Here is a 20,310-nt window from a genome sequence, read left to right as displayed (position 1 = left end):
TGTCCCACCTCGGCAGGACACCATGCCCCTCAGGACCTCTCTGTCCCCCGTCCGTGAAGGTACAGTATTTCCCAGCCATATTGTGAGGACAAATAGATGTGAAAACCTTCTTAGCAAGACAGTGCATTATCACCGAACTGAAATAAGGCACAATTCCTCTTCTCTCTGTTGTAAGAACACATAGAAAGATATTTTCTTCAAGTTTTAATATCCCCAGCATCCAAGTTCTGTCTTCCAAAATTTGTTTAATAACTTGCTTGCAAGTTATGAGCAGAAGCTGTATGCTGAGAGCAAAAGTTATACTTAGTTAAGAGTAAGTGATAGAAAACCGCGGCGCTGGCACGGACATATCTGTAGACTTGGAAGCTGTCCTCACCTCTCCCTTGCACTCTGTCCCGGCACATCTCAGAGAAGTCAAGCCTGCAGATCATGGAGCCTTCACAGGTCTCAGTCCTTCTGTAAAGGAGCCAAAGTTGTCTTTATGTCAAGCAGCAGCGGATCAATCCTGCTTGATTCTGATTCCCAAAGGTTAATAGTTCGTGTTTCCCTCCTGTGATCCCAGTTATTCACAAGCATCTTTTAAAATTGGATTACCCTCGAGATGTCCACTTCTCCACAAAGGAGCGTATGTCTTGGTGAATGTATAGCTGACAACAAAGTTTTCTCAAATAGAAAAGGTCAAAGGGTCACCCAGCATTATCATCCCCAGGTTAATTCAGGTCACATACTCTGCAGCAGCACAAGGCTGTGTCATAGTTATGAAACTGCTGAGGAATTCCTGCCCCATCTGAGATAAATTTGCAACATGTCACCCTTGGGACATAATTCTTTTGTTAATGATAAGCCCACTGCTCATTCGGTTAAATAACTTTATGGAAGATGGGTATTTAGAATAAACCCAGCAATAAAGCCAAGTAAAGTCCCTTAGAAGGTAAAGGCTTCTTAGTCCCGGTTATTGAAATAATTACCTCACCAGTAATTACTGTGACAGCGGTTTTCCATTAGCCATTGTTTTAATTTTCAAAGGAAACTTGAAGGATCCCTATTGCCTTTGGGAGGCCAGAATTCTTGCACTTACACCTAGAACAATGCAACAGGCTACCAGCTGAAGGGGGCTTACAGAGAGGTGGCCCCGTCCCAGAATAAAAGGCAGACCTGAAGGAGAGGATTGGCGGGGACCGTGTTGTTCTCGTTGTGTTCCTAGGCCTTGCTGTACATTAATTAGGTGCCAGTGAAAGTGTGCAGAGCAAATGAAGGAACTTACAGGAATGCGTCGCTGCGTCTGTTGCTGTGAAGAACCAGAGGGAGGGTTGAGAGTCATGGTGCAGGGGGGAACATTCTGAATATCAGATCCTAACAGGAAGGGCTTGTGAGGTGCGCACTAATGCAATATCTTGTCACTCTTGGTCCTAGAAATAAAAGAACTTGAAAACAACATCCGGAAGGCCTTGTCATTTGACAATCGAGGGGAGGAGCACAGGGCGGCATCATCCACCGATGGTCAGCTGGCAAGCCTGGGTGAAAATGGTGAAGTCCGGCAAGGCCAGGCCAAGCGCTTGGGCCTGGATGAGTTCAACTTCATCAAGGTGTTGGGCAAAGGCAGCTTCGGCAAGGTCTGTGGCACGCAGGGGCAGAACTGCTGGTCTGATCCAAAATTAAGTGATGAACATTTCAGCCTGGTCTGGTTATGTTTTCCTTCCTGGTTGAGTGACAATGGCCTGAGGCCAAGCAGACAGGAGCCAGGGTTCTGCTGCTCACGGGCTGCAGGACTACAGGATAGTCATTCCACCTCTCTGGGATTCAGTTTTTCTCATTTGTCCAATAGGAACAGGAACCAAGGGAGAGAGCAAGTGAGAAAGCACTCTGAGCAGTTTAAATTGCTTTATGTGTGCTTGGCCTCCCATTATCAATAATAGTCATGAGAGCTTTCTTCCTTTCAGAGATCCATCTGAAATTCTGTTTTTTTAATTCATTACAAAAATTTTGGAAATTAATTCTAGCATCTCTGCCCTGAGTGAACTTGAGGCCCAAAGGAAATCTTAGAGTGTATTACTTTGTAAATTAAATGTTATTTTAAGTGACTTTTCTGGCACTGACTAAATGTCTTTTTTATCCTCCGCCTGTGGCGAGAGAATGGACACAGTCATCTCAGGTCTTTGATCAGGGGCCACTGCCCTCGGAGCCCTTCCCTCTCCTGCTCCCCTGAGCCCAACACAGTGATCTGGGGCATGGGTGCAGTGTGCCCATTAAAGCCTTCATGGTGACCAGCCAGCATTCTGAAGGTGGGATGAGATGGACGAAATAACTCCAGTTTATTTTTTATTTTATTTTTTTTAATTTTATTTTATTTTTAAACTTTACATAATTGTATTAGTTTTGCCAAATGGGAACCTAGGAAACTGGTTAACATTTCAGCTTAGACCCATGATTATTCCCTGCTTATCACAAAGCCATGCCTGGGATCAATGGGAGTCACCTTTCTAGGACCTCCTAGAGCAAGGTGGCCATGCTCTGGAGCCAGGTACCTGGCTCTGGGAGCTCCTGGGGATCCCATGCCCTCATGCATCCTGGACTTTTGCAGGCTAAGCTATAGACCTGCTCCACTTCTCTCCAAAGGAAGTGGCTTTCTGGAGCCCCCAGAGGATGAGACCTGGTTCCCAGTCATCTTAGCTGCCACATTTCATCCTGAGACTGTGGGTGGCATTGACTTAATAGCAAAAGTCATGGGTGGGATTGACTCTAATAGCAAAGGCTGAAGCAATCAAATTCTTCAGAGACTGGTTATGTAAGAAGCAGACCCCAGTCCTCTGATGAGGCATAACTCTGGAATGTAAGCAGGACCTGGTTTAATTCTGAGCAAGATTCAAGGGGAAAGAAACAGGTTCAGAGGCTCCAGGTTTCCACAGGGTGTAAGCAGGATGTGAACCTCGATGACTTGGGAGCATTTGGGTTGCTTCTTCAGAAAAATTGCTGCCAAAGTTTGAGCCAGTTTTAAAGACTTTGTATTTTATGTGGGTGACAAACGTCTTCAGGGTAACATCCTGAATGCCCTCATTAAGCTTCTGAGTTACTGCTCTTTAGCTCTGATGACTGAAATACTGTATTTACAAGTTATTTAATGGGAGAAAATCTTGTCACATTTGTAGGGAAATGAGTGCAAAAATATCAAATGATAGGAAAACTTTAAGAAAATAGAGCTGTTAATTCACTCTCTGGAGAAGGAATCACATTCCCAGCTTTAAAGCTGTAGAAGAAATCATAAAGGTAAACAAGGACAGATTCAACTACAAAAAGATAGAGGACCTTGTTCAATAGAAAAAATAACAGAAAATCATATGGCAGGCTTAGAAAAACCTTTGCAGAAATTAACAGTAACTTTATATACCAAGCTCATAAGGATTCCTAAAGAATATAGTAGTATACAACAGTGGATAACTGGACAGAGGGCAATAATTTGCACAAAAAGAAATACAGTTAGAAAACAAACATTTTTAGTTTCATTACAAGTTAAAACGGCATTGAGGAAACATTTCACACTCATTACATAAACAAGGGTTTTTATGTGAAAGCACCAACATTAGTGAATATACGTGAAACTAAAGCCCTTCTACGTTACTAGTGGCAGATTATATAGTATAGCCTTTTTGAAAGTCAGGAAATGTACACATCTAACCCTATAATTCACTTTGAAGATTTTCTATAGCCTTTTCTATAGCCTTAAGGCTATGATCTAAAAGAAAGAAAAGTTATATGTATAAAGCACCTGAAGCAATTTATTTATATAATACTTAATAATTGGATAAAACTACTTTGAAATACATGGTTAAATAAACTGTTATACTTGAGTATCAGCAACTATGATATGATGGAGACTATACAGAAAAATGCTTATGAAATAACGTTCAGTTAAAAAAATCTATGCTATACTGGCTGCACTCATTGCAAGTATGACAAATTATATGAACATATGAAATAATTATTAATATGTTCATATAATTTGTTTAACAAATGTGCATTGAACTTTTCTTTGCCTGGACACAGTGCTAGAGATTAAAAATAAATAAATTATAGAAGCTATATTGGGATGGATAGTCTTTACATTTTAAATACTACAATACTGTTTAAAGTTAAAGATAAAATGAGTTAGTTTTTAAAGCATTTGGTATTGACTTGGGTTTCTTTTAATCTCCTATATATATAGACTTACAGGGGTGGTTTTGGTTAATTACAGGTCATGTTGGCGGAGCTCAAAGGCAAAGATGAAGTCTATGCTGTGAAGGTCCTAAAGAAGGATGTCATCCTTCAGGATGATGATGTAGACTGCACGATGACAGAGAAGCGGATTTTGGCTCTGGCTCGAAAACATCCGTACCTAACCCAACTCTATTGCTGCTTCCAGACCAAGGTATGTTTAAGAGGAAGCTGGTGGACTGCCATCTGAGGGTTGTGCTGGAGGATACTCTAGTATTTTGACTGTCAGATAAAATTTTAAAAATCAATCATAGATCCCCTACATTCTTTTCTCAAAGACCTTGTAAAATGGAATGGATTTTACCCTTGAAAAGATCGGGGAATATTTGAACAGCATTCTCCTTTTTAAGAGTAAGGGATTTTCCACTCAAGGCTGTACTTGTGAAGGAATGAGAGGGTGATAGAAGTCTTTATGAATGTAGCTGGACAAAGAAAGTCAAATGAATGACCCTGGTGTTTGCTCCTTAGAGAAAACAGCAGGCATGGTTTATCTTTGCTCTGCTCCTAACTTTTTGTCACTTGGCAAATCACTTAAGTTTGTTGTTGCCCTCAGATCAAATGAAAATAGAATAAAGGCTACCTGAACTGTGTCTAATCTGTGCACCATCATCTGAGGTGAAGGATGTGAACAAGCACTAAAAGTGCCTTATGGGAAATTCTCTGGTGGTCCAGGGGTTAGGGCTTGGCTCTTTCACCACCGTGGCCAGGGGTTCAGTCCCTGCGCAGGGAATTAAGATCCTGCAAGCCACGTGGAATGGTCAAAAAAAAAAAAAAATCCATCATGAACCACAAATTTAAGGTAGCATTTTAAAATTACCATGGAGGTGTCTAGAGACCAGAAGGTGGCAGTAAAGAAATGAAAATAATCTGTAAGCACATTATGGAGTCAGTCATGAGGTCAGCTTTCCTCTTTTCTCCACCTGAGAATAATTCGGAATTAATGAGAAACTTATCCTATATTTCTTTATCTTCCACGGTGCCTATCAAGGGCCTCACACATAGTAGCTGGTTACTCTCAGAGATGGAGGGGTGGGAGATTTTTTTTTAATTCTCTCCTCTACTCTTCTTTTTGCACCAATGTGAAAATCAGATTTCAGAGAAGTAAGTCTTTGACCCACAGACACTTGGTATTGGCAGTTGAGCTACCATCTCATCTCTGGGACTTCCAGTGTAGTGGGGACTGCTCTGATACCATGTTGTGTTACCCCATCTTCCCCTACCCATAGCAGCTGCGCCTTATCTCTTGCTATCTGAGCTGGTTTCCTAGCAGGAAACCAGCTTGCTTTCTTTGGACATATTGCCAAGAGGTCCGACATCCCGAGAGAGGTCCAGTCTAGCTGTAGGGACCTGTACGTGGTAGACCTGGGGAGCCTCAGCGGAGGCTCTGCTTCCTTGCAGTGTTGGTGAATGAGGGGTGGGATTGATGTCTTTAGGGGCAGCAGTTTTTCTTCTCTGTGCATTTAGAATATCAAGGCTAGGGTCCTCATTATGTGACTGCTCTTGAAGCAGAAAACGGTATCTAATGATACCATGGGTTTCCTTTGTGGCAGAACAGTGACCAGATGACATGGAAATTGGTGTCTGAGTGGCCAGAGGGTAAGGTTGGGAGAGAAGGGGCTTTTCTCTGTAGTTCAGAGATTTTTCTTAGGCCAATGTCAGGTGGCCACAGTTACGGGAGCAATTCCCAAACCATGCAGTTGACCATGGCGCAACTCACTTAACATGACAGATAGTATGTTCATCTAATTTTTCTAAAGCAAATCATAGTTTAATCTTACTGAAGGACCTTAGCTTACTAGTGAAAAAAATCTTAGGAGGAATCATTGAATAAGCTCCCAGCTTAACAGTTAGAAAATGTGGCTTTTCCTATGGCAACCAGTCATCATGATTTTAAAGAATAACTGATGTTCACCTGACTCTGAGGTAGGTTCTGGGTGTGGAGTTATCAGCAAAAAGGAAGGTGATTGTCAAGTGGAGGACTTTACTCAACAAAGCATGAGGGGGTTATACTACCTTCCACAGCAAACAGCCTTGAGTAGTTACATTCTGGGTGGAGGTGTTCAAGCCAGGAGAACTCAGAGGAGGGGGTGATCCTTAGAGTCCAGAGGTGAGGAAGGAGTTGGATCCAGGCCCTGCAGTGGGGAGGGCGGGAGCAGGACTTGGGTGGGAACGGAACTGACTTCAGTGGCCATAGTACAGCACAGCTTTAGTTTCGCTTTTCCTGAAAAGAAAGGAGGGTGTTTCTGAGCCTTCGTAAACTTGTTTTTGACTAAGTCTCAAACACATGATTAAGGAACACAAGACCTGTTTACAATCCTATTAAGATTTCTTTCATTCTTGCTTAATTATGACACAGAGCAGAAATAGTGTTAAGTCGGGTTTAATTATTTTTAGGTGAGCCTTTATTGTTTGGTATGTAGAAGAAACAGCCCCTACGAAAGCATTCCTTTGAGAAGCTCCTGAGAGACTGCACATGGCTTCAGGCCATGCGCTACACAGATTGCCTGACAGGACTTGGAAGTGTGTAGGGTCCCAGGTCTGGTGACCAATGGCAACGATTGTGTAAACCCTCTGGCGCCAATTGTGACGTCAGGTCTGGTTACCACAGCCCACTAAATGACCAAGTTATGCTTAAAGACTGTTGTGGCCTCTTCTGTGCCAAGCCCACCTGTCCTTGACTCCTGTGCTCTGATCATTCTCCATGGGATTTAGAAGGAAAAAAGCAAATGAAATGGCTCCAGTGCTTGTGAGAAAAGGCAGAAAGCCCTCAAGCCAGTAACTTCAGTTTCAATCAAAGTCAATCAACTCACACCAGTATGTTTGACTGGAATTCTCCCTATGCTCTTTGAGATGCTAGAATCACCTGAAACAGCTGGAAAAATCTACAAAACTGTATTTAATTGTGTAGCAAACATATAGTATGAAAAGGAGGTAAAAAGACTTCCTACTCCAGTTGAGATAGAGTAGCCTCATTTCTCTCAGGCCCTCCCTCTTACAACTAAAAAAAAACAAAATTCCTGGGCATAATTCTTACTTTATAAAGGCATTATGCTCTTCAAGATTAACATCAGTTCAGTTCAGTCGCTCAGTCATGTCCGACTCTTTGCAACCCCATGGACTGCAGCATGCCAGGCTTCCCTGGCCATCACCAACTCCTGAAGCCTGCTCAAACTCATGTCCATTGAGTCAGTGATGTCATCCAACCATCTTATCCTCTGTCATCCCCTACTCCTCCTGCCTTCAGTCTTTCCCAGCATCAGGGTCTTTTCAAATGAATCAGTTCTTCACATCAGGTGGCCAAAGTATTGGAGCTTCAGCTTCAGCATCAGTCCTTCCAATGAATATTCAGGACTGATTTCCTTTAGAATGGACTGGTTTGATTTCCTTGCAGTCCAAGGGACTCTCCAGGGTCTTCTCTAACACTACAGTTCAAAAGTATCAATTCTTCAGTGCTCAGCTTTCTTTATGGTCCAACTCTCACATCTATACATGACTAATGGAAAAACCATAGCTTTGAGTAGATGGACATTTGTCAGCAAAGTAATGTCTCTGCTTTTTAATATGCTGTCTAGGTTTGCCATAGCTTTTCTTCCAAGGAGCAAGTGTCTTTTAATTTCATGGCTGCAGTCGCCACCTGCAGAGATTTTGGAGCCCAAGAAAATAAAATCTGTCACTGTTTCCATTGTTTCCCCATCTATTTCCCATGAAGTGATGGGACCGGATGCCATGATCTTAGTTTTCTGAATGTTGAGTTTTAAGCCAGCTTTTTCACTCTTTAACTTTCATTAAGAGGTTCTTTAATTCCTCTTTGCTTTCTGTCATAAGGGTGGTGTCATCTGCATATCTGAGGTTATTGATATTTCTCCCGACAATCTTGATTCCAGCTTGTGCTTCATCCAGCCTGACATTTCACATGATGTACTCTGCATAGAAGTTAAATAAGTAGGGTGACAATATACAGTCTTGACGTACTCCTTTCCCAATTTGGAACCAGCCCATTGTTCCATGTCTGGTTCTAACTGTTGCTTCATGACTTGCATACAGATTTCTCAGGAGGCAGGTAAGGTGGTTTGGTATTCCCATCTCTTGAAGAATTTTCCACAGTTTGTTGTGATCCACACAGTCAAAGATTTTGGCATAGTCAATAAAGCAGAAGTAGATGTTTTTCTGGAACTCTCTTGCTTTTTCTATGATCCAACAGATGTTGGCAATTTGTTCTCTGGCTCCTCTGCCTTTTCTAAAACCACCTTGAATATCTGGAAGTTCTTGGTTCATGTACTGTTGAAACCTCGCTCGGAGAATTTTGAGCATTACTTTGCTAGCATGTGAGATGAGTGCAATTGTGCAGTAGTTTGAGCATTTTTTGGCATTTTCTTTCTTTGGGATCAGAATGAAAACTGACCTTTTCCAGTCCTGTGGCCACTGCTGAGTTTTCCAAATTTGCTGGCATATTGAGTGCAGCACTTTCACAGCATCATTTTTTAGAATTTGAAATAGCTCAGGTGGAATTCCATCACCTCCACTAGCTTTGTTCGTAGTGATGCTTCCTAAAGCCACTTGACTTCAGACTCCAGGACGTCTGTCTCTAGGTGAGTGATCACAGCATCCTTGTTATCTGGGCCATTAAGATCTTTTTTATATAGTTCTTCTGTGTATTCTTGCCACGTCTTCTTAATATCTTCTGCTTCTGTTAGGTCCATACGTTTTCTGTCCTTCATTGTGCCCGTCTTTGCATGAAATGTTCTCTTGGTATCTCTAATTTTCTTGAAGAGATCTCTGGTCTTCCCCATTCTATTGTTTTCCTCTGTCTCTCTGCATTGATCACTGAGGAAGGCTTTCTTATCTCTCATCGTTGTTCTTTGGAATTCTGCTTTCAAGTGGGTATATCTTCCCTTTTCTCCTTTGCCTTTAGCTTCTCTTCTTTTCTCAGCTATTTGTAAGGCCTCCTCACACAACCATTTTGCCTTTTTGCATTTCTTTGATATAGCTGTAAAGAATTATAAGCATTGTACTAGCTGTTGATATGGATGAAAAACTAAAATTTCCATATTCTAAATTTATTTTTAATGGTTGATATTAGATTAACAGCACATTTAATATTTTCATACACACAGTAATTTCTTGCTTAGAAAATATATGGCTTCCCTGGTGGCTCAGTCAATAAAGAATCTGCCTGCAATGCAGGAGACCTGGGTTCAATCCCTGAGTTGGGAAGATCCCCTGGAGGGGGGCATAGCAACCCACTGCAGTAAAGCCTATAATTAATTCAGTGAATATACAAGTATTTATTGGGCATCTATTGTATGCTAGACATTACTGAGGCTACACAACTCAAAACATACTAACTCTGAATGCTTAAAGATTGCTGTTTAGTGGGGAGATAGATAAGCAGCAAGTGATACTCTACAGCACAGTAACTCTTCTAGTGGAGCTCTGTAGGTGATTCATCTGAAGCTCTGCCAAAGGCTACTGGGAAGGCTTCCTGGAAGAGGTGGCACCTAACTCGGACCTTTAAGCAAGGGTAGCATTTGTAAAGAGGATGATGGAAAAGAGACGCTTATGAAGACTAGAACTGATCTCCTACTCTCATTTTCATGGTGATTTTTCCAACACTAGAACTCCTACCTCAGTGTGTGTCCTGCTTTTTCCAAGGCAATGCTGATGCTTAGCAACTGCAGTGAAGGAGAGGAAGAAAGGGAGGATGTTGGGGAAATGAAGAGGGAGGTTCCTGCATCCGCAGAATCAGATGTTCATTGGTAGAGAGGGGAAGGCAATACTGGGAGCCTACTTCTTTGGGCTCTAAAAGTTATGGGCTACTTAATGTCAGGGCTTAGGAGGAGGCATGATTTCAGGAATTGCCTCTTCTGCCTTCCCTCATCCATGGAAGGCTGAGGATGGGAGAGCCAGTGAGGGGTAGGCTTGTTTTTGCTTTTGTTTTTCTGGTTATTAGAAAGAAAATTCTCAGGCATTTTGAGCTGCTGAATATGATCTCCCTTGTGAAATCATCCCTTCCAGCGAAAGCTGACGAGTAAATTTGTCATGATTTTTTTCTCATTCAAAATAAGAGTTTCTACATAATTGTCCCCATCCCTGATCCTTTGGCATTTCCTGCCAGGCCTGGGAAGAAAACTCATGGAGGGCTTGGTCAGTGTGAGTTGCTAAGAAGGAAACAGAGGGTGAACTAAAGAATCTCCCTCATCCAATCTCCCTAGCTGCCCTGGGGGAAATGCAGGATGGAAAAATCCTTAAAAAGCAACTGGAAACATTTTTTAAATGAGTTTTAATAAGCTGTGTGAGCAGGGGGTGAAAACTGCTGGGAAAGGAGTGTTGATGATGCAGGGGGAAAATTGTGGTTTCAAGGAACTCGGATGTCTCTTATGACTGTCAATTCTGAAGAGCAACAAACACTAAAACAAAAAGCAGAGTAAGAATTAGGCCACTGGTAGATTTTCTTTTTTAAAGAGGTGACTATGTCAAATTAAATTTAAAAGAGCTGAGAATGAAGCATGGGTTTCTTTTTTACTAGAGCGTACCTTCCAGGGCAATGTGGTATCGGAGTGCCTGATGAGGCTTTGATAGGATTGACAAGGGTCTGGCAAGAGTATGTTGAGAGGTTCAATACCGTGAGATGGTCTGTGGGTCAGGCAGACACCTGGGAATCAATATATTTGCCAATAAAAGAGACAGCCTCCATAGTTTCTAACAGATTTCAGTGAAATGAGGTCTACAGTAGAGGGTACAGGCTTAGCGTTGGCAGAGTCCATTGCCAAAGTGATGAGACTCCAGCAAACTCTCTTTACTTCTGAAGACCATCCTGTCCTAGAGCAAGCTGGTCAATGGAGCCATGGCTTTTAATCAGCCAACAAAACGTCTTCAGTGAGGGCCTGCAGTGTACACATCACTATGGGGTCTTACAAGACTTTGTGATAGGTCTTCTGTCAGAGTCGTGGGGTTATAGTTCTGTTCACTTGAAGCCTGTGGAGGGCTGGTGGGGACTGAGGAGGCGGTGGGGAGGAAGGAGAGAGGAGAGAAAGGATGAGTGTGTGTGTGTGATGGGGAGGGGTATGTCTATGTGCAGCAGACCAGGGCTGCCCACCCCAGGTAGGGAGAGATCACAGATTTCATAAGCAAGGCTTCACGGAGGTAACCTAACAGGAGGCATTCTGCATGATGAAAGGAAAGGCTGTAGAGTCCCTTATGGCTCACGTCCCCCCTGGGGCAGAGAGATACCTGTGTGTGTGTATGTGTGAATGTGATGTAATGTACGGGTAATCCAAGATGCCACTGCCTCAGGCAGCTTCCTTGTTCCAAGGAATATTTGCATTTAAGTGGGACAGTCACTTTTGCCTTCATTTCTTTTAGCTCGGCCATCCTACACATTTGTGATGACATCTCTGTGAGATAAGTAAGGTCCCTTCCTTCTATGGATGAGGAAACTGAGGCCCAGAGAAGTCGCACGAGTCTGTACTGTAACCCAGCCTGGCATCCAGGTGTCCTGTGACTCTCGTTGTTCACCTGCTGTTACTCTGTCTCCAACACCTCCCTCCTATCCAAGTTCCCTACCTCACATATCCGCACCTCCCAGCCCCTCCCCAGTCCCCATACGCTGCCCCACACAGGAGAAAGGTCTCAGAGTGACAGCTCTGTTTTACCTAGATTCAGTGAGATTGGAATTAAAACAAAAAAAATGCCCCTTAAGCTGGTGAGAGTAGCTGAATCTTGCAGCCTGTTTCTGGAAACGTTTCCGTTTTCTGCAACTGTGAGAGAGGAGAGAGGAGGAATGGGGGATGGGTGCAGGAACATATACAAAATGGGCTGGAGCAGGACGCAGCCCTCACGCTTGCCCATTCAGTCACTGTTTATTGAGCATCTACTAGGTACCCTGGGTATCATGCCGTGGGCATCATGGAGCACCTTGCCACCTGCCCAGAGATTTAGTAGTAAATTCACCGCTTTGTTTTCCTGCAAAAACCAGTGGCCTTAGCCTTTAAAAAATAATTGTAAGGTATTTCCCTGGTGGTCCAGGGAAGACTCCATGCTTCCACTTCAGGGTGCTCAGGTTCGATCCCTGGTCAGAGAACTAACATGCTACATACTGTGTAATAATAATTATCATTATTATTATTTATGACAAAGAATATTTGTTAATTGTAGAAATTTTGATAAATTTATAGAAGAACAGAAAGAATTGTTCCAATGACTACTAACATTTTGGTGTATATATTTCCAGTTTTAAAGTACAAATCTGTTTATACACATATTTTTAAAATTGAAATCATATTTTCAGTTGTCTCACCAAATGTATTCTGAAGCTATTTCTGTTGTCACTAAATATTCTTTAACCAAATGATTTCTAAAGTTCACAGTATCCGAGGGCTTCCCGTAGAGAAATCCTTAATCTGGGGGCTTGCAGGTCACCAGTAAATGCTTGGCTTCCCGTGGAGCTGATGTTAGTGGTAAGTGAACCATCAAGCACTGCCCAGCGATGCCCAAAGAGAGCATTCACCTCCATGCAGCAGAACGGCCTCCTTCTGTTTATGTTTCTCTCTTTCTGTAACATAAATTGAGTACAACTTGCAGAACCTTTGACACTGGCATCTTGTAGAACGAGATTTAAATTCCTTTGACGTCATATACAATGTATATATGTTTGTTAGTAGATGTTTTTTCACTAGTGTGGAGTATGTTTACCCCCCTCCTACATGATTTGCTTATTCTGCCAAGCTGTAGTTTCTGACTTAGGTTTTGTGGACGTGCCTGAGGAGTTTCTGTGTATGGGTGTGCGCGCATTCACACACGTGTGCACACACACACACACACATCTGAACACACAGACCCTGGGTGTGCTGTGAAGAGAGGGCCTACATATTCCTCTTGCTATCCACCCAGAGAAGTTGTACCTTCAGCTGCTTCTCATGTTAGTATTCCAAGTAAGATACCATTTGGAGAAAGGATTATACTTTGGGGGAAAAAAAAAGTGTAAAGCTACTGCAACTTCTGCTGACAGTTTGGAGTAAGTCTTGATGATTCTTACCTATCTGTGTAGAATCAGGTTTATATACACAGATATCATTTCTTGAAGATTTCCATTATATATGTCCTTACATTATTAAAATGGGCATGTTCCTGGAACTTAGGCAGAGAGAGAATTTTGGAAGTAGATTCAAAATTTATTATACATTTCTTTTATTCTCCGTGAGTGCTGTCTCTAGTTTGGTTGGATCATTAATAGAAACCACTTTGGCTCGCTGAGGAAGGTTTTCCACCATAGAAAGAGTAAGATAGAGGAGTGTAGCTGGGTTATAACATTACTCCAATGACACGCAAGTTGACCATGAAAATCTGTTCTGTACTAGAACCTTATTAGGTGCCATTGGGAGATAACAGGAACTAGGACTCTTACGTTCAAGGACAGAGGATAAAATAGACATAAGCAGTAACTTAGAATAGAGGTAGTATGTGATAAAGAGAAAAGAAAAACTTACTGAGCACCTATTAAGTGGCAAGGCTTGTGCGAGAACCAACTTCTTTAATTTTACCCAAGTCTCATGGAGTATAGGTATTGTCCTTTCTCTGGGGAGGGGAAGAAGCTGAGACTAGGGGAGCCTTAGCCATTTGGCCAGGGTCATAGTTTAGTGGTGGAGCTGGAATTCAGACCAACCATCCCCACCCTTGCCTCCTATGGGAGAGAAGGACTACTAGGGATGAGGAATGTGCTCTGTGGGGAGTTCGCAGGAATTCCTTCAGGGAGCTTGAGGAGCAGGACACAGCAAGTTTGAGGGAGGGAGGAGTTTGACCCCAAATTTAGGGTGAGTGATGATGTGTTGTGTTGGAAAAACGGGCTCACTTTGGGAGGGTATGAGAAAGACCACTTCATAAGGAGAGTTTGGCTAAGCTCTGGAGTTCTTAAAGTGTGAAACAAGGAGCTTGAACTTATTCTGAAAGTAAAGGATTCTTTGAAGGTTTTATAGGCAGTGATGACTTAAGAAGCAAGTGGGGCAGCTCTGTGTGGTTTGGATTAAAGGGGAAAATAAAAAGTATCTACCTGTGTGGAGGTTGCTTCAAGAGCCTGCGAGTCAGGAGGTGGAGGAGAACTCCTGAAGGAAGAGTTGCTATAGGCTGTTCAGTTTCCTCTCTGCATCCAGGAAGGTGGACCTGCTTGAGAAGGAAGTGGAGCACTGCGTTTAATCCTCTGGCAAATATCAATTGTACAACCCCAGGCTGGTTAGCAAGAACTTAGGTTGCAGCCAGTTGGGTTAAGTGACCTATACACTTCTAAGGTGTCATTTGCCCACAGTTCAGTGGGTTCGTAATGTTTGAATTTAAATGAAAAGTTTCAGCTTGAACTCTAAAACCAGAGGTATAAGTTATCTAACCCATTCACCAAACAAAGCTGGTTTTCTCATTGGTTGATGTCAGACCTGCCATCTCCCCTCATCTATTGGATTTCAGAATTTATTATTATTATTTTTGTGTGTGTGCCTATTTTTAGATCCAAGTTGAATTTTGATAGTGGACTGTTGTTTTCTATGTGGGGCATTTTGTGAAGAAGCTTCTACCCAGTCTATTTGAGATTACTCAGCTTAAGCAATGGGCTTTCTTTATAATTTCTATTTGTTTTTGCTGTGCTGGATCTTTGTTGCTGCTTGGGCTTTCTGTAATTGCAGGAGCAACTTTCTCGTGTTACACGGGCTTCTCATTGTGGTGGCTCTCTTGCTGTGTGTGATCTAGGTGTGTGAGCTTCAGCTGTTATGGCTTGTGGGCTCAGTAGTTGTAGCTCCTGGGCTGTAGAGCACGGGCTCAATAGTGGTGATGCACAGGCTTACTTGCTCTGTGCCATGTGGGATCTTCCCGGATCAGGGATCAAACCCTTATCTCCTGTATTGGCAGGCAGATTCTTTACCACTGGTCTACCAGGGAAGCCCAGCAATAGGATTTTCTCATTTAACCTGAACTTTTTCTTCCAATGGTCTCAGGTACTTCAGATAACCCTGCTGGACCTTGATTCTTTGAAGGTTTTACCAGTGGGTGGCTATGTCCCATTTGGCTATTTGTGTTCATTGTGCCCTCTTCATTGGTAAGGAACATGGGTTCCAGGAAAGAGGGCTCTGTGAGGAAAGACACTCTGGTTCTAGCTCTGAGTCCTGGCGCTGATGCTTGACTGAGATGTTTCTCTGGGCATTGACTTCCTCACTCATAATAAAAGATTGGGGAAGGACACAAAGAGAGGAGATGACATTATCTTCAGTAAAAGATTCCTAAATCTGATTCTAAAGATCTGTGAAAACTCAACTCATTGAGAACAATACATGGGACCATTACTAACTAACTTGCTGATGCATGAGCGAGAAAAGAACAACAATAAAATCATATGAAAAATGCTCTATTTAATGTTCATTTTTCAAAGTTCAATTCAGTAAATGATCCTCCCTTGATCAATGCCTTTATGTTCACAAGACTATTGTTTTGCATCACGGTTCTGAATTCAAACTCATTTTCAATGACTAATGGTCCCGCATCAGGAGATCTACCATGAGGTGTTACAATTGTCTTATAAAAACACAGCACAGTTTCTAGCACACAGCAGGCAGTATAAATTTTAGCCTCTGTTTTTCTGACCAGCTGGCTAAATGTTCACAAAACAGAATTGAGAAACCATTGTTGGTAGATTTGAACCCCCTTATGAACCTAGCTTCATAAGGATAAAATATACATTATCTGTCCCCTAAGCTGAGTCCAGATGTCCTTAACTACAGCTATGACCCAACCTCTTAACCTGTCTAGTCATCCCACAAGTGTTTCAGGAGGGCATCGAGCAAAAGATTACCAAGAGCCATCTCTTCTCCCAAATGTCTATGCCCAACTAGAGGATGAAAGCTTTGTTATATCATTTTTATTTCTCAATTGTAAAATCTAGTCAATTTAGAAGTGTAACTACTTAACATGAAGAACACATCTTCGATTGTGTGTCCCTAGAAGTCAGGTAGCTTGTCCTTCTGACTGTCTGACCCACTGCTTGAGCTGTGGTAGTACAAGTGGGTCACCTTGACATTGGCTTCCATGTGGTTTCTCTGAGTGCTTTTATTTATCCAAAAGAGTCCAGTGAATTCTTGCTGGATCTTTTGTCTCCTTCTTGCCACTGGGAGAGAGGGGGAGATGTATGTCACATATTAGGGCTGACTCCCCAGTATGAAAGAAAAGGTTCCTGGTTCCAGTAAAGAACATCTTAGAACTGCTCCCTGGTGGTTTCACTTTGGAGGCTGCCATCCTAATTCAAGAAATGAGAGAGAGAGATGGGTCATCCTTGGATCAATAATAACATCACCTTCCATTTCAGGGTCATCCTTGGATCAATAATAACAAAAAGAACAACTTATATTATTGTTGCTATTGTTTAGTAGTACTTGTTAAATGCCAGGTTTAATGTCAAGCATTTTACATGTACTAACTTGTTTAATCTTCACATCAACCTTCTAGGTAGGAGGTCCTAGAGAGGTCCCAAAGAGAGGTCACATAGCTGGAAGTGGCAGACCCAGGCAGTTGGCTTCCAGAAACTTCATTTTGTCCTAGTTCCCAGGGGATATTAGGCTCCTGAGGATTAATGATCACAAACCAAAATCTCAAGAGACCAAGGTATAAATAAAACAGCAGTTGGTTATCTTATAGTGAAGTGATCAGACTATTTATGTCTATTACCCAGGGTCTCTAAAATAACTCTTGCTGGGAGGGGTATTATTTTAGGCAATCCAAATTGTATTCAGAAAGCAAGAGGAGGAAAAACAGGCCCTCTTCCTCCTATTATGAGGACTCTTTTCTTTCAGAGGCAATTGGAAGCTGAACCATCCACTTTTTGAATCCTTCAGAGCATTTTATTTTACTGTGACAATCCAAAGAGAATGCCAGGAGAGATCATAGACAAAAAGAATTCTCTTAGTTGACTCCTGAAGTGTGGCAGAAGGTACACATTAACTCCTTTGTTGGGTCAATAGGATATTCACTTGGAATTCATCAGCAGTATGTAATCCATTTTGTCTGGACCACTTGTGTGCAGGTTGCTAGGGAACTAAGCTCTTTACCCAGCCCTGGCTCTTAGAGCTGAAGCCTTCTGGCTCTACAGATAGGTTTGGGCCAGACCCACTGATAGTGAATTGGATGATGATAGGGACTGTGGCCTTAGCTCATCCTGCAAAAGGCACAGCATAGTAACAGTCTGAGGATGAGAGTGGTTGGAGAAGCTGATGTCTTTGTTCTCTGTGTTTCTTTCACCATTTATCCAACCCATGCCAGTTTTGTTTTTCAAGTAATGACTTAAATTCAACCTCCTTTATCAAGCACTAATTTATGAAGGCTTTCTGGATGTACCAACTGCTGCTGCTAAGTCGCTTCAGTCATGTCCAACCCTGTGCAGCCCCATAGACGGCAGCCCACCAGGCTCCCCCGTCCCTGGGATTCTCCAGGCAAGAACACTGGAGTGGGTTGCCATTTCCTTCTCCAATGCATGAAAGTGAAAAGTGGAAGTGAAGTCGCTCAGTTGTGTCCGACTCTTAGCGACCCCATGGACTGCAGCCTACCAGGCTCCTCCACCCATGGGATTTTCCAGGCAAGAGTACTGGCGTGGGGTGCCATTGCCTTCTCCGGGATGTACCAACATTAACACTAAAACCACACAAATGCAACCAAAGGAAACACATTGCCATCCATTTTGAAATATTCCCATGATCTCATTCACCTGGAGTTTTTCTACTTTTCAGGGAGTTGATTGGAGATATGGGAAATATTTCCTGATGTATATAAATCGAAAGGGAATGTAACAAAGAAGTACAAGTAGGTTCACTAGAAGAAAACTTGAAAATAAAATACGCTTAAAAAAGTAATCATCATAAATGCAGGTGTGATTTGTTCATCTTGCAAAAGCCAACTACTTTCATAAAATGTTTTTGAAAGAATTCACTAGGAAAAAGCCCTGGGTTGGCAAGACGCACTTGGTTTGCTGGGTGGAGTGGCTGAGGGGTCGAGGTACTGGGCAGAGTCACTGAGACCTGAAGTGTTGAAAATGGTAGCAGGGGAGGAGCAGTACAGGGAGAGGAAGGGAAGGTATCCCATCAGCCAGGGAACAAGTATCCTGCTTTAGTAAACAGTAGACAGCCAGTATTTCCCCAGTACCTGGTATGTCTTTTGCTTCTTACTAGGTGTACCAGTGACGGAAAAAGACACAGCCTTTATCCCAAGAATTTCTTGTCTATCTAGGAAGGTAAGACGAGCGCAGATGAGCCAGAAGAAAATGAAATATTCTGTGTAAAATTGAGTGGTGCAGAAATCAGCTTAGAATGTCAGAGGAAGAAGTGCTGTGAGTGGGCTGGAGGAGTGCACACACTCCTGCAAGTGCGAGGGACACTCACACATGAAGGACTTTGTCACAGGAGTAAGAACCCTGGATCCCATCCGTCTTTGAGGAGCACAGTGGTGATAGTCTGTTAGCACCTTTGGGATGGGCTCCATGTGGTCTCATTATTTTGTGTCAAGGAGCAAGACCTGTCTGAGGCAATTGTGCTTGTTTAGTTCGTTTGGATCCTTCCCTCCAGTCGCCTGTCTCAGTGCTGATCTCTGCAGCTTTAAACCACATTAGCCTCTGGAGGGATGGGAGGGGGATGGGATCAGCCCATCACCGTGGGAACTGAAGAGAGCCCAGTGTCCTCGGCACTGGGTAAACACAGGAAGTCAGCAGCTCGTGGATGCCACGGGCAGAAACAAACAGGGTCCTCCAAAAACTTAAAACGATAGATGGATGCTTCCAGCCCCCGAACCATGTGATTCCTGGGCATCCACATCCCCTGAAAGGCAGCTTCTCTTTAGCTCTTTGAGCTACTCCTTAATTCTTGGATCTTGAAGACATTAAGTTCAGCCCCAAATGCATACATTCAGATGCTCCATCCTCATCTGTAGGAAGTGGCCCTAATACTTTATAGGATTATGAGTAAAAATCCCATTTGATCCAAATAGACATTTTTGTGGGAGCAAAAAGTATTAAGTTGGAGGGCTTTGTCAAAATCTACATAAATTTTTCAAAGGTTAAGGTAATGATGTGAAACTTAAAATCCCAATTCCCATAAAAATGGACGTTTAGACTTCATAGGTAAGGAAAGACGAGTAGAGAAGAGTGTGAGCAGTTGGACAAAACTGGAAGAAACATAGAAAACTGCAAAAAATATGAGGAATATGGAACTTAAAGGGAAAATACCTCCTTTTGGAGGATGATTATCATTTGGAAGGTTTGAATGCATTTCTTCCATCTTTAAATCTACCAAAAATGTCACTCTAATATATGGAAATAGTATTTGAATACAGAAGGTGAGGGACTGGCCACAGCTTACTAAAATATGGCAGACAGTTTACATCCAAGGAAACAGAAAGAATCAGTTCAGTTGCTGTCATGATATTTTAGGGATGTCTTTTAAAAGAAAGGGCACTTTTAAAAACTAAGATCTCAACCAGAAGAGCTGGTGATGACAAAGAAGGAAACACAGACCAAAGATGTAAGTTAGTCCCAGAAAGAGCTATGCAGCATAACTGCATTTATATAAAGTCCCCAAATAGGAAACATTAAACAATGTATTGTTTAGAGATAAACGCAGAGGTGATGAAACTATAAAGAAAAACAGTTTAAGGCAATAATTACCAGGAAGGTCTACCTGGTGATTACTCCTGGTGGGAAGTGGAGGAGGGGATGCGATCAGAGAGGGTTAAAACAGCTTCTGAAGACCAGCAACCACCTCCTATCCCTGATGGCTCAGTGGGTAAAGAATCTGCCTGCAATGCAGGAGACACAGGTTCGATCCCTGGGTGGGGAAAATCCCCTGGAGAAGGAAATGGCAATGCACTCCAGCTTTCTTGCCTGAAAAATCCCATGGACAGAGGAGACTGGCGGGCTACAATCCATGGGGTCCCAAAGAGTTGGACATGACTGAGCACACACACATCATGACTAAAAGGAAGTTTGTTTTGATTATTCTTTAAAATATATATTTTATATATTCTTCTGTAGGTATATAATAAAAGGGA

General features: G+C 42.5%; 1 protein-coding gene across 2 annotated transcripts in view; it reads left to right on the top strand.

Annotated features, from left to right (window-relative positions):
* PRKCE (protein kinase C epsilon) overlaps window positions 1-20,310 on the top strand; it is a 547,581-nt gene that overhangs the window by 375,579 nt on the left and 151,692 nt on the right. For both annotated transcript variants that reach the window (XM_070379638.1, XM_070379639.1), the window contains exons 10-11: window positions 1,414-1,613; window positions 4,232-4,405. In XM_070379638.1, coding sequence (XP_070235739.1) covers window positions 1,414-1,613; window positions 4,232-4,405 — 374 coding nt within the window. The remainder of the gene's footprint in view (window positions 1-1,413; window positions 1,614-4,231; window positions 4,406-20,310) is intronic.

Source organism: Bos mutus, chromosome 11, assembly GCF_027580195.1.
Source record: "Bos mutus isolate GX-2022 chromosome 11, NWIPB_WYAK_1.1, whole genome shotgun sequence".
NCBI lineage: Eukaryota > Metazoa > Chordata > Mammalia > Artiodactyla > Bovidae > Bos > Bos mutus.
The sequence above is the reverse complement of the archived record's forward strand: the minus strand, read 5'-3'. Positions and strand labels throughout refer to the sequence as shown.